Here is a 14,519-nt window from a genome sequence, read left to right as displayed (position 1 = left end):
TTCTGTTACTATACTGCCACCATTTGGCTGAAAGCTGGCATTGCCACAGTGGTGGTCGCTGCTCGTGGCAGATCATGTTCTCTTCTGTGCCTTTGTCTTGGCCTCATGTTCTGCACTACTCACTGCACACCAAACTGAGTCTGATGTTTAAATTGAAACTAATAATGTGTCTGTAGTCTTCATCTTCATGCAGCTTTCTGCAGGAGATGTCAGAGGTACAAATAACTACTTGAGTCAGTGTAAAAGGCAGTCTTGTGGATTTCACTCGTTGGATATATCTGCTGGCTGTATTCTTCCTTTGCTGATAAAGATTCCCATGCACAAATTACCCAACAGAAGTTAGACTATAAGTTACAATACTTCTACAATTTATCTGTCTGGACCATTCTTCAAAATGAATTTAACTGAGGTCTGGTTGTTTTTGCACATAGACTACATCAATCCACGTAAATCACATTTATACACACGGACCTAGGGGACTCTATTGCATGTAGTTTACTTACTGTACGTACTTACTTTATGTCGCTTTAATTTGTGCTTTATTTATTGTGTAACTCTCCTAATGTTTTATTTCCTTTATCTTGTATCCTCATTTCCCCCTTTGCGAATCAATCCATTTTTATCATATTTAATCTAATCTTATCTCACACACACTTTGCTGCCATCACTTCTAAACCTGAATAAAATCACGAATGGGGACTAACATTTTTTTCAATGTGGTAGTGCTATTTTTTCACAATATATTGTAATATTATATATACATACATATATATACAGCATTACACAAGAAAACTGGGTTTGTGTGAGACTGGTTTGGTTTTTGATTACAATTTGACTAGTCAGGCTTTTTTTAAATTTTATTTTCAAGGAACAACTATCAGTAATTTATTAAAAACTCTAATGATCATCAAGTTTATGTATGTAATAAACTTGATAATCATTAGAGTGAATGGGGGTGCATAATTTGCTAATTTACTGAACATCAGTAAATTAGCAAATCATTAAATTTACTGAATATATATATATATATATATGTGTGTGTGTGTGTTCAATAAATTAGCAAATTATACACCCCCATTCATTTCATCTACAGACTTTCTCCATAAAGCCAGCAGGTCATTCGGCTGAACCCGGGCTCCACTCGGAAATAGTGGGCGTGCTCGGCTGAGCTGCGTCTCAACCGGCGGTACAATCGGATGATCCTGGGCGGGCGGAGCCAAGTAGGAGGAAATGGTACCGACGGCTGACTGCTCCCAAGAAAACCGGCGACGAGCATCCATACCGGCAGTTCATCTTCACCGCTCTAAACTCACCATCACCACTACAGCAACCAAGCAAGGGAAATCTCTCCAGCAAACCCTCAGTCACTCACAGAAACACACCAACATCTAGCAGCGACTTATAGCGACACTTGTATGCTGCGGTTTCAGACACATCTGCGAGGGCTCGGAGATTAACGATTACCGACACACGGCTGCAGGATGGAGACGCAGATACATGTGCCCGTCGGCTCGCCGGTTATCAGAAAAATTCACATTTTCGTGGACGAACACAACGTGACGGAGGGGGCGATGAAGCTCATTAAAGAGCTGAGACCGGCGTGGGACACGAGCCATGTCAAGACCAAGGTAACATTAGCCGCTAAGCTAGCTGTGCTGAGTAGGCTAGGCTAAGATTGGCAGCTCTGCAGCATCAAGCGCTAACGTTAGCAGCCAGGAGGAGGGCCGGGGAAACATTATCTACTGGGAAGGTTCTTCTCTGTTTAAAAAAACAAAACACACACACCGCTAGCTAACCTACACCCTCCTCCCAACTGACGAAGGAAGACGTCTGCTGTTTAATATTCGGTTACAGACAGCAAAATAATCAATTACCGTTAGCTAAGCTAACAAGACGCTCTCAGACTTTAAGTCTAAGACATACCATGTGATAAGTTAATGTTATTCAGGCAGCTTTATATGTCCACAGCACGCAACATATATGTAGCACCAAATATAACATGGGAGCCAAGCCATGGTCGTCTTGGTGTCAGTGTCCAGTTGGAGGTGATGGGTGGGCAGGGTGGCTGAAGGAAGCAGACACACCTTCTGCTGGCTGTTGTGCTGCTGCTGCTGCTGTACTGGTCTCTGACACTCCCGCTTCTGTATCATGTCTCTTTGCTCTCTCTCTCTCTCTCTCTCTCTGCTCAAATACGCATATCTGTGTCTGTTCTACAAATAAAGGGTGGGGGTGTGTCTGCTAAAGTTTAAAACCCACCAAACTTAAGTTTAAAATTGAGACTATTTCCGGTTGTATTACTCAGTGAAGGGAGCAGAAAGGAGAGGGTGTGAAGGAAAATCATCGAACCTGTTAAATTCAGAAATGCCTCGAAAGGTCATTTGGGGGAACTCATCTGTTGCTTGTTTTGTGTTCAAAGACACTGTGAAATGAATCCTGCCGAAAACAGCTCTGTCGGACGGAGCGTTATCTTGGAGTCAGGGAGAGGAGGTCAGCTCCCACTGCTCACAGCAAAATAGTGGGCCACAAATATGTCAGTTTGTCGTCTAACCTGCATCTGTTTGTGGTCACTGGCAGAGAAAGTTACACTGCTGATGATAATAGTAATACACTTTGATATAAGCAAAAAAAAAAAGAAAAGAAAACACAACAGACTCCTTTTAAAAAAAACAACAACAAAAAACTAGATTAAAACAGTGAGTTAAAGGACTTTACAGAAATGACCCTCCCTGATCACTGATCCAAAACGCTTTCCTCTTATTCCAAAGTACCTCTTATTCTTTTCCAGTCAGTAGCCTTCTCCGCTTCTGCTGAACATTTTACTCTGTTTGATATAAAAAGAGCATAATCAGTTTATGTCCAAGTGTGTAGTAGAGAGTATGGCAGCAGACTTGAATAAAAACCAGCTCAGACACAGTGGCAGCCTTGTTTGCCTATTTGAGTCATTAACGAAGGCACCTCCAGGATGTAAATGGGGGCACTTCTCCATATATTTTACTGTGAATAATGTGTAAGAAGAGCAGCAAGGGATAACTTTTTATTAATATAATAATGTTTTAAGTTTCTATATGTAAGTTTCTATATATATAAAGGACCTGAGCTCAAGGCCACTCATAATAATTCAGTATGATTGTATATGGGCTGCTATGACATTGTGATCATATGATCATATCATTTTAACATTTGACTAAATTCTGGTGTCCAAATGAATGATTCCAAAGTGTGTAATTAATGAAACCCAACAGAATGAGATGTTGAGGTTTTTATTTTACACGTGAAGAGTTTTGTCTGATGCTCAATAGTGGACAGTAGTGAATTCCATTTTTCCAAAGTGTTATAGACATTCAATGTCACTTTAAGGATTACATTTGTGATGTGATGGTATCAAATTTTCATGCTGCGATAATCGTGGCCAAAAATATTACAGGAAACGGTATTGTAATGCTAACTTTCCTGAAATATTATTATTGCTAAAATGTAGTAAAATTACTTATGATTGCGTTGGATTTAAACAAACCGAACAGGGAACTGTAAGTTGCAGCTTTGTTCTGAACCTACATGAAATACACTAAGAACACCATGAACAACAGCAGGTTCCTTGTTTCAAGTTGAAGACAGATGAGTGGAAATGTTCTGATTTATTGTGAGTGACACACGCTGGAAAAAATTAAGAGGCCGAAGGAAAATTCTAAGTTTCTCTGGTTTTACTATTTCTAGGTATGTGTTTGAGTAAATTGAACATTTCTTTCAAATTCCAAATAAAAATATTGTCATTTAGAGCATTTATTTGCAAAAGAAAATGACAATTGGTAAAAATAACAAAAAAAGATGCAGTTTTCAGACCTCTCCATCTAACCATTAGACGACCAGGTGTTGGACAAAGCTGACTCACCAGTCCAGTCCTTTACGGTCCAATACTTATGGTCTTTTGCAAACCTCAGCCTGGCTCTTCTTTGCTTCTCATTGATGAAGGGCTTTTTTTCTAGCTTTGCACTACTTCAGCACGGCCCCTAGGAGCCTGTTTCGAACTGTCCTTGACGTGCACTTCACCCCAGCTGCCATTTGCCATTCTTTTTGTACGGGTCACTTGATGTCATCCTGCAGTTGCTGAGTGACATTCGAATCAGTTGCCAGTCATCCCGGTCAGTGGAGAGTTGTTTTTTTGCCTTCTGCCGTCTGTAGCTTTGTTGTCCCCAATGTCTGCTGCTTGAACTTGTTCTTATGAACGACCGTTATTGAAATTTCAAGGATGGAAGCAACCTAGCGCGCACTGTATCCTTCTGCCAATAAAGCCAGAATTTAACCCCTTTTTTCCTCATTCAAAACTTTTATTTTTAACTTTTTTGTTTGAGGTAATACAAGCGATTCTTTTGCCATCCAGCTGGACTTATGGCAAGAGTATAGTGATGACCACAGCAGTGTTTTTTTTATTTTTTTATTATACCTTTCCTTGTTAAATAAAATTTGGTTCAGGTGATCACCTAGTCAGTACCCCATAAGGTAGAATGAGGTGTGCTTATGTTGGAATTCAACAGACACTGGACTGGAATGGCTGTCATACATGAAGAGGTGCTGATTTAAGAAAAAATTGGAGTGGTCTCTTAATTTTTCCAGAGATATACTGTCAAATCAATGAATTTTAGCGTGTGGGATGTTTTGGTCCTTTCACAGTCCGACCCACAGGTAAGTGTTACCTGCTGGGTGTGAATAATTAAAAGGCAGAATGCTAGACCACCTGCCCATCCTCACATTACTGCTAACAAATACACTGCCAGAGCTGAAGCTAACCTGTGAGGAAACACGTAAGGTGTGCGATCTGGAGGCAGGGAGTTTCCTCTCTGTCAGTCATGTAAGAAGCCTGCTCTCTCTCACTGGACGTTACCACTCAGCAGCCATAAACTAGTCTAGTCATTAGGTCGACTGGCTAATGTTAGCATAGCAAGTCATGAAGCTAGAGCTGGACAGACATGCTTTGCTGGTCCTGCTGTGTCTCTGTTTGACTGGTGAAAGTATTGATATCAAGAAAAACAACATATTGATTTCAGCCACATGCCCTGATGATAATGATCTAATACAGGGTCAAAGATCTGTTTTTCAAGTTATTTCCATCATAATAAACTCTTGTGGATGAATTATATATTAATGTATCAGTCAGTGTCAGATAGGATCCACAGAAATCTGTACTTAACTCACAATTGTGATTCACGACAAAATAATACAACTGGCGGCACATGAGAAGTTATAAAAGAGTTATTAATAGAAGCAAAACTAAAACAAAGTGCTATTTTGCATAATATCCTGCTTGTTCATGTTGGCTGGGTTCAGTAATAAACTAGTCAAACCAAGGTTTATGGATAACTCAGAGAGATCTAACGTTAGTTTGCTGTTACGTTGGCTAACTAACTTATGGACACGTCACTTTGCACTGTGTGTATGTTCAATTCGGTTTTTAGGCATTCAACTAGGGGTGTAACGGTACACAAAATTCACGGGCTCACTACATTTTCAATACGGCAGGGAAAACAGAAAAAAATGCAGAAAATGACATTTTAAAAAAAAATGTGTTTTAAAAGAGAGGCTGTCTGAACGCTGTGGGGAGATGGTCTCGCCTTCCAGTCTGGTTTTTGTTTTGTTCTGGTGATGCCGCCGTAAATGTCATGTTTGAAGTGTTTCCACAGACAGACCTGACTTCAGTTGAATAATGTCAGCATACAGTTTGACACTAACCGTTGTCCATTTACGCTGGAATTAACTGGAAAACTGTAACCCTCCCACTCAGTGGATCTACTGAGTGGGAGTTTCCTCTGGAAAGGAAAATGCATAATTGAGTCCTTGTAAAAAGGATCAAGTGCCTGATGTGTCATGGCCAGGTCAAAGTCTTTGGAGTAGCTACGCAGCTATGGCAGCCATGTGTTTACGTCCTGCTGACTAATCTCTCTGGATCCGATACCCCGTCCATTCACACACCTGCAGTTGACAACGGGGCGGTGTTTACCTTCATCTCTGCAGGCCAGACCAGCAGAGCCACCACCCAGTCAGGCTTTCAGTCCCACTGGATGCTTTGCTCTAACAGACCTCATGGGGAGTGGTACAGCTGCACGGCTGGTAATGTATTCATGAACCAGGTCACAGCAGAAAACGATGTCAACAAAGTTTGGGGGAGGATGTTCTGGAGCAGCGGGACCACTCTCTAGAATGTGGTGAAGAGCAGCAGGGCAGCACTGTTGACAGAAACACCTGATTAGCCCCGCCAGCTGGACAGGAAGACTTTTACTGTAAATACACACTGTCCATTTCCAAACATCCCACACACACGCTGAGTTCCTGAAAACAGCAGTGTGCGCCAACAGCAACAGAGTCTCCTGTTACAACTTTCTCATGGGGAAGACAGAATGATTCGACTCTGCCAAAGAAAGGCTGCCTCACATCGCTGTCAGTCAGGCCACAGAACGTAGACTCATTCACGGGAAAAAAATAAATGAAACGTCAGGCAGTATATGGCTGAATGTTTACCTCTGTCTGGGTCCAAGCTTATCGCTGTCTGTCGATGTATTGATCGCCGGTTTTAGCGGTGTATTGTGTGGCGGGTGGAAGGGATCAGTCATGTGGTAGCAAAGGCGTGTATGCTTGTGTATGTACGCTCATAACAGGGATGCCTGCGCGCCCATCTTTGTGGTCAGCCACGTGTGGAATGCCAGATATGTGCGAGTGAGCGTCTGGGCAGTGTGTATGTTGTTATTGTGTTCACTGCAGTGGGAGGGTCTGGCCCACTGGTTTCCACTGGAGTGATGTTGTCACTCAGATATTTAAGGCCTAGCTTCAGACACAAGGCTTTTTGCTTACTCTTCATTTTCGAAGAAGCGTTTGACTTAACTTGACTCACTGATGCAGCACCAACTCCACCCGGTAGGAGAGTCAGCAGGCCTCGTGCAAGTAGAAACGGTAGTTTTGAAAGCGAGGGGTTCCGGAGAACTGGTCCCATTCACCAGTCGTCTTGTGTTTACAATTTTCTCTAGGTTTGGACAAAGTTCATGAGTGGTTTAGACGTGCTGTACGAGTCATGTGGCTAGTCTGCCTATCTCTGCAGGAGGAGAAACTACGGTTTGACTTAAGGATCATAATGCCTTTTTAAAAAAGAATGAATCTGGAGTTTAAATTATATTACCGAAACCGCCAACATTTAGCCTGTAGCCATGTGCCCAGTGTTTACCGGTTCTAACCACTCTGAAAGCATGACAATGTACGTAGAGATATAAGTCACTCGTCTTTTGAGTGTAGTGTCGATGTATGAATTAGTCCTTAAGGTGCAGCCTGATGCCACGTGCCATATCCAGGTGGTACATAACAATATAGTACATTCATCTTGTGTAAACCAGCTGCATCATTAGGACATTGATTGGGCATCAATATATAATTTATAGCTAATGTATGAATATTAAGTGATTGAATGTGTCAAATAAGATTTACGTTTTGAATGACATAACCCCCCCCCACATCCTGAGGGCTAAAACAACTGCTTGGCATTGATGTGACTATTTGTGGGCTGAAGGCACATGTGACAGTGAATCAAGAGTGCTGCTCTACGATGCATTTATCTCATGTAGGTCAGAGCTGCATGGTGTCTGCACTCTTGATCATGACATGAAGACAGCTGTTTACTTTATAACATGACAACACTCGCATTCAAGATTCTGTTTGGGAACTAGTATGATGCTGCATCATCCGAGGTTACATGGTTTTCTTTTCTTGCTCTTCTAGCTCTTCACTGATGGAACCACCAACAAGCTAGTGGGCTGCTACGTGGAGGACAGTCCAGAGGACGTGGTCCTGGTCCGAGTATACGGGAACAAGACAGAGCTGATTGTGGACAGAGACAACGAGCTTAAAAGTTTTCAGGTAGTGTAAAAGCAAACAAGTCAAATGGGTCCTGAGACTGTACCCCAGTAAATCCATAAGTGCTTCCGAATAGTTTCTCCCGCTTAATTCTTATGTGTTGTGTCTCTCCTCTAGGTGCTACATGCTAATGGTTGTGCCCCTCGCCTCTACTGCACCTTTCAGAACGGCATCTGCTATGAGTTCATGCAGGGGGACGCTCTTGGGACGCAGGATGTCAGGGATCCTTCCTTACTCAGGTTGGGAGATGGCGCAGTCATGGGGCTACTCAGGATGTGTGCTGACTTAGCTCGGAGATGGTAGAATTATAACACTGTGCCAAGTAGCATTGTATGATTGAGCTCGGAATCCTCCCAGGTTTCTCTGTATAGACTCAAACTGCTTTACAATGAAGCAAACACATTCAAGTCTCAGTTCCGAACACAGATCTGTTCAGAGGACTTGCTCTGCGCAATACCAATATGTGACCTGGTGACACACGTTGTCTTTGGTGCAGACTCTATGGTCCACGTCAGCTCAGTGTTTGTCACATGATGTATTCAGTCGTTGTCATTGGACTCTTTCCAGGAACTCTGCGCTAGATACTTGTCCTCATCTAACCTTGCAAATAAAAGTATCTTAATCCCGCAGCAGGCCTGTCTGTTGTTGGCCTCTTCATAACTGGTGACTAATACAGTATAGTCAACGATGTACCGATGTCATGATGATAACTTTATTTATCTTTTTTGTGTGTCTCCTCTCAGACTGATAGCCAGGGAAATGGCTCGTATCCATGCCATCCATGCACACAATGGCTGCATCCCCAAACCCAACCTCTGGATCAAGATGCGAAAGTACTTCTCCCTGGTGGCCACAGAGTTCACCGACCAAGCGTCCAACATCAGGTGAGATCCGGCTTCTCATCAGCCCTCACCTTGCTGCTCCTACCCGTGGCTCAGCACACGCACAGTGATAATGATGCAAATAGCTTGTGAAGCACAGCTTGATTTGCCTGCAACATTAGTTATGAGGACCGAGCCTGATATCATCTGAGAGCACTTAGTGAAGTGGTTTAATCAAACCAGGATGTAACAAGTTACCCAATTTAACTTTCTAGGTACCACAGGTAGTTTATAACACATGATGTACACACAAAATAGATGTCCGGCTTACTGTGGAGTCTGTGAGAGGACACAGGAGAGGAGAGGATACTAATTTTACTACATTTTACTTTACAAGCACCTGTACTCTGTATTGAAGCACAGTTTAGCCACACAGGCATGGATCTAGAGATAACTATTGGATGGTGTAACAGAGGTAAATACCCACCTGTGGGTTTGCTTCATCTCCTGCCTCACTATTGGTCTTGACCACTCCTTGGTCAGTCTAACAGATGGTATTGCCATTAAATTTTGTACAGACATTCATGGTCCCCAGACCACAGCAGACAAGCACTGTGTCGTTGGCTACGTGTTAAAATGAATGATCACAGAGGAACAAAAGTTGACTTCTGGGCAGCTGCAGACAGCCAGTGACTCTGCCCTGCTCATAAACAGTACCTGTTGACCAGCAGTCATTCCCAAGCTGCTGTGCTGATGAAATCATCAAAAGTCCAGATAAATCCAGGTTAATTAGTTACAACAAACCTGTTTATGTAGTCATAAAATCTAACACTCATTTCCAGAGGTTGCAGGCAAACTGATGCCTTGTGGAAATAGTGAAGTTCATCACGAAGGAAGGTTTACAGCTGATGTGACTGCTGCTGACCAAAGATACTTTAAAACTGCTACAACCTCTCAAATAATAAAAACTTTTGACTCCTGGGCTGATGCACACATGGAGCTGGTGCACAGGGTGGGGGGTTGAGAAATGCACTTCATGGACTCTCATTTTCACCTCTGGGTATTGAGAAGGAAAAATCGTTTCCAAGAGTTCAGGCTGGAGATGGTTCAGTTTGCATCTTGGCTCTGGACCTGTGGAGCCGACAAAGGTAGAGCGTTTCATAACCTGGCCAGCTGCCTAGCCGCTGCTGATATCTTTGTTCTGATGGCTATTAGATTAAATCCAGCATGTGGCTTATATAACTGTAACAATAATAGCCGACTGGATTAGGGAGTCTGAGGCATGCAGTGGGCCAGCAGATGTTTGCTCAGCTCGGTGTATCAGGTCACTTTACTCTCTTCCTTGGTTACACAGACAGCTAGAGTGTCCTGGTCCTGGACAGCAGACACGTCTGAAGCCCAGATGTTAACGGGCATTTTCACAGAATTCTGTGTGATATAGGATATGAATATATATATATATATATATATATATATATATATGTACTGGCCACCACCCATATATCAACCCTGTGGTATCTGTCCTGCAGGGAATGAACAGTTGAGACTCAGGCTTCAGGGAAAGGAGACTCAGTCTCCAAGGAGAGTGTGTGTGTGTATGTGTGTTACAGAGCCTCTCTCATCTCCTGCTATCAGGCTGACTGTGGATTAAGCCCCATAAGCCCATTACAGGTAGCACAGTGGTCTCTGCTCAGCACACCGGTCTGGTTGGCTGAGACACAAACTCAGCGACTTAACCCTTTCTCTGCTAGCCAATAATACCACTTTCAGACTGACACATGCCGATGACCTGAGGTGGTCAATGTGCGTCATATGACTGGGTAATGTCCGGTAGGCCTGTGTCAATGCACAGACGTGGAAAAGGGCCAATATTCAAAGAAATGCTGTTGCAGTAGGGAGATGCACGATCTCACGTCAAAAGGAGCCAGAGCAGTGTAGCCATGGCGACTCAGGAACGCCCTGTAGCGCCATGGGTGTCACTGTGCTCCCAGGAGCAACGTAGGCCCACTGAGCCATGTGCTGTCTGTGCATGTCGGTCTCAGGTGTTTTCACTTCACATATGTTCCCGCTTTGTGAAAAGCTGTTCGTTTCGGTCAACGACAACTTTGCTGTACCATGCCCGTGGGGCCAGTGTTGTGTTTGCCGAGCTGTCCCAAGAGGAGAAACTCCTCATGCCTCTCCCTGTCTCTGTGCTCCCTATCCAGAATCCAGCAGGAGGTTCCCAGCAAGGCGACGCTGGAGCAGGAGATGGTGTGGATGAAGGAGCATCTTTCCACACTGGGCTCCCCTGTGGTGCTCTGCCACAACGACCTGCTCTGCAAGAACATCATCCACAACAGTAAAGAGGGTAGGTACCTTATTCCTCTCTGCCGCACCCTGAATGATCAGCCCCTGTGACTCTGACTGCTCCCCAAACTGCTGCCATCCCATGGCTGACCTCAGCCAGCTGGTTGTTAGCTACAACACCAACAGTGATACAGATATATGTGCTGGGATGTTTTACAAATCTAAAATGAACTGTTAAAATTGTTTTCTTGACTAATCGTTGGGTCTATAAAATGTCTCAAAGTATTGACGTTACTGTGACAGAAGACTGAACTAACAGCAAATATTCACATTTTAGAAGCTGGAGCCAATGAAATATAAAAAGGACAATTATTAGGATTCATTTGATTCATTTTGCAATTCATTTTCTGTTGCTCGACTAAATCATTTCAGCTCTATTTAACCCCTTTTCACCTGGTATTAACATATGTTCTGAAGATCTCGGGATAACGGAGAACACACATTAATGTAGGGGCAGATGGAAATGAAAACAGAATGTATTGAAATGGATCAACTGAACCACTTCTGGGGGTGGTCTGGTTCGTATCCTGATCAGATCTCAGCCAGGTGTAAATGCAGGGTTTCCGCCAGTGTATTGCAAACATTGAGGATTTTCAAAAAAATAGTATTTTAAAGATGTTTTTTTAAACTACAGTAACAGCAGGGTGGCTTGGTTAGAAAAATAGTAGTTGGAAAGCTCACCAGCGACGAGTGACATTCAACACTTGACGCTTCCAACTACCCCAAGCTAACATTACCCAGAAACCTTAGCTAGCCAAACAGTCACAGATACTTCCTTTGAGACTTTTCGGGATAATGTGAGGAGGAAAGGCAAAAGCCAGAACACCTCAGCAGCCTCTTCCTCATCACCTCCAGTATGTGGCCGTCTGAAACTCTAACATTCGCAGCTCACCGAGTCAATAAAGTTAGCCCACAACTTTACAGTCTCCAGTAACCACAGAGTCACTGGAGACTGTAAAGTTTAACGCAGCACGGTAGCAATACCACTTTGCTTGCTTTCACATCAATGAAGTCCTGTAAAAACTGCAGTTTGGCAGTCCAATTCTGCTGCAACGGGCTGCATAAGCTGCACACACCTAAGACTCAGAAGTCCTCTTTATGGCTGGAGGACAACTGGTTTTTATACACTTTACATTTGATGTGTCCTCTTGTTGCCTCGCAGGTCACGTTCGCTTCATAGACTATGAATACTCCAGCTACAACTACCAGGCCTTCGACATTGGCAACCACTTCAATGAGTTTGCAGGTTTGTTGGATCGCACTGTGATTTGTATGTTAGAGTTAATGTTATATCCATACAGTCTGGCTTATTATACAAGTGTGTGTGTGTGTGTGTGTGTGTGTGTGTGATCAGGAATGGCGGAGCTGGACTATGGGCTGTACCCCAGTCGGGAGATGCAGATGGACTGGCTCAAAGTGTACCTGCAGGCATACAAACTCTTCACCAAGAAAACAGAGGAGGTCAGCCCGCGAGAGCTGGAGACGCTCTATGTACAGGTCAACAAGTTTGCTCTGGTGAGGAGGAACATGTGGGCAAACACACACACACACACACACACACACACACACATACACACACACACACATACACACACACACCGTGTCGCACTTTACTTCATCTGGTATTCGATTTGTCTCTCTCAAGGCCTCTCACTTCTTTTGGGGCTTCTGGGCGCTCATCCAGGCCAAATACTCTTCCATCGACTTTGACTTCCTCGGGTAAGTATCTGTGTGAAGGATTTAGAGCTGTGTGTGTGGCAACCCCCCCCCCCCCACGTGAAGGACATTACACAAGTGATAGGTCAGACTGTGTGTCTCAAAAGAATCTGTCAGTGCGTATTATGAAAGACTGAAACCAAAAACCAACATGTCTCTCATTTCTTTAGTGAGCGTCCACACCACTTAACACTTGCTGCCCACGCACCTGTAACACACACAGCACACTGAGTTTGCCAACATGAGTTCACTAAGAGGAGGTAGATCTAAGTAGGTTCATGGAGGGCAACCCAATCGCTCACTGACCGGGCATGTCATCCCCTCTCTGTCTCCACTTTCTGTCTGTCCGTATCAATTAAAGGCAAAATGCATTATTTGATGGGACAGTAGAGAGAGAGAGGTAAGGACTCAGCCTTGATATGTGGTACACGCTCTACTCATTGAGTAGAATGGTTACTTTTAATCATTAACACGTGTTTGTATGATTTAGTTAACTCCTGCTAACATACCTGAGGTGGACGAGGCCACGGCACATGAACTTCAAAAACTGTGCTTTTCTCCACCTGTATGTTATGCACTTCACTAGAAGTTTCTAAAGATTGCTTGTGCTTCCGTCCTCACATGCAAAAGACTTGTTGCACTTGTGGCAACGGGCATTGTCAGCATTGACTTGTTTTGAGATTTTAGCTCTCATCGACTTTTGAGCGTTTAGCTCTCCGACATTGTTGCTAAGAGGGTCTCTCTCTTCATTTCTTAAATAGCAGACAGCAGAACCGGTAACGTCAGAGCTTATCGATACCACAGTGTTTAGTAATTCAGCCCTGGGGGGCCTGTTTCATACCGGGTTTCAGTACACATCCCCAGTGTGTACACACCATGGACCAAGGTATTCGTTCACCCGACCAGTGTTGGCTGAAGTTGTGTAAAGATGTTTTGGTATTTTTCTGCCATGATAGCAACCCATACATTAGTGTTCTCCAAGGGGCTTGAGTTCCTGGTTCTGAACAACAATGTCGGTACTGTAATTTGATTGGTGCAACATCCGTGTGGGCGGGCACTGCAATAGTATAGTTTGTAATATCACTTTAAATTCAGACCCCCCCCATTGTCCTGATTGAAATCAGACTGACGTACAGGGTGCTGGTGTTACAGGGATACTCGTTGGTCACCACAAATGGACCCCTGAAATAACTGATGTAAACATCTAGTAGGAAACAGTGCTAACGTTAGCAAGCTAAGCTAACTAGCTTCAACTTTCTGAGTGGAATACAAATTTATTCAAGTTTGAGTCCAGCTTTAAGGCTGAGTTCCTCCTTCTGCGCCGTCACCACCCTCTTGCTCTTGCTTCTTGCAGGTACGCTGTTCTACGTTTTAACCAGTACTTCAAGACCAAACCTGCAGTGATGGCCCTGCAGATTCCGGAATGAGAGGGCACGGAGGAAGGCCGAATGCAGAGAGAGAGAGAGAAGACAGGAGGGAGGGTGAACAGGTTTTCTGCCGGGACTTCCTGTAGGGTGGGAACTCTTGTCTGTGAGCCAGCTGCTTGATGGGCCGCTGCTCAGTCTGCCTGGCATCCTTTTCTGCAAACAAGCGCAATTACTCTTTCATTCCTCCCAACTTAGCTCCACGTCTGTCACATCTCTAGCTCAAAACTTCCATGAGTTCTGTGTGCGAGTGTGTGTATGTTTTAATTTGTCTTGAAGAACCCGACCGTCTTGCTTTCCCTCTTCGGGCAGCTGAACAAGG

The 14,519-nt window shown here is 43.8% G+C and overlaps 1 protein-coding gene across 4 annotated transcripts; it reads left to right on the top strand.

Annotated features, from left to right (window-relative positions):
- The first annotated feature begins 1,481 nt into the window (after positions 1–1,481).
- Positions 1,482–14,200, top strand: etnk2 (ethanolamine kinase 2). 4 transcript variants are annotated; one of them, XM_070902874.1, is made up of 9 exons: positions 1,482–1,628; positions 7,756–7,893; positions 8,008–8,129; positions 8,634–8,762; positions 10,916–11,058; positions 12,220–12,303; positions 12,412–12,572; positions 12,703–12,776; positions 14,128–14,200. In XM_070902874.1, exons 1-9 carry the CDS (start codon positions 1,482–1,484, stop codon positions 14,198–14,200), a joined length of 1,071 nt encoding a protein of 356 aa, XP_070758975.1. The 4 variants fall into 4 exon arrangements, with proteins under 4 accessions (XP_070758975.1, XP_070758974.1, XP_070758976.1 ...); XM_070902873.1 differs by having other exon boundaries at positions 8,634–8,774; XM_070902875.1 differs by lacking the exon at positions 8,634–8,762.
- The last annotated feature ends 319 nt before the right edge of the window (positions 14,201–14,519 follow it).

This window comes from Enoplosus armatus, chromosome 3 (assembly GCF_043641665.1).
Source record: "Enoplosus armatus isolate fEnoArm2 chromosome 3, fEnoArm2.hap1, whole genome shotgun sequence".
In the NCBI taxonomy this organism is placed as follows: Eukaryota; Metazoa; Chordata; class Actinopteri; order Centrarchiformes; family Enoplosidae; genus Enoplosus; species Enoplosus armatus.
Note: the sequence above shows the minus strand (reverse complement) of the source record. Positions and strands in the feature narration are given on the sequence as shown.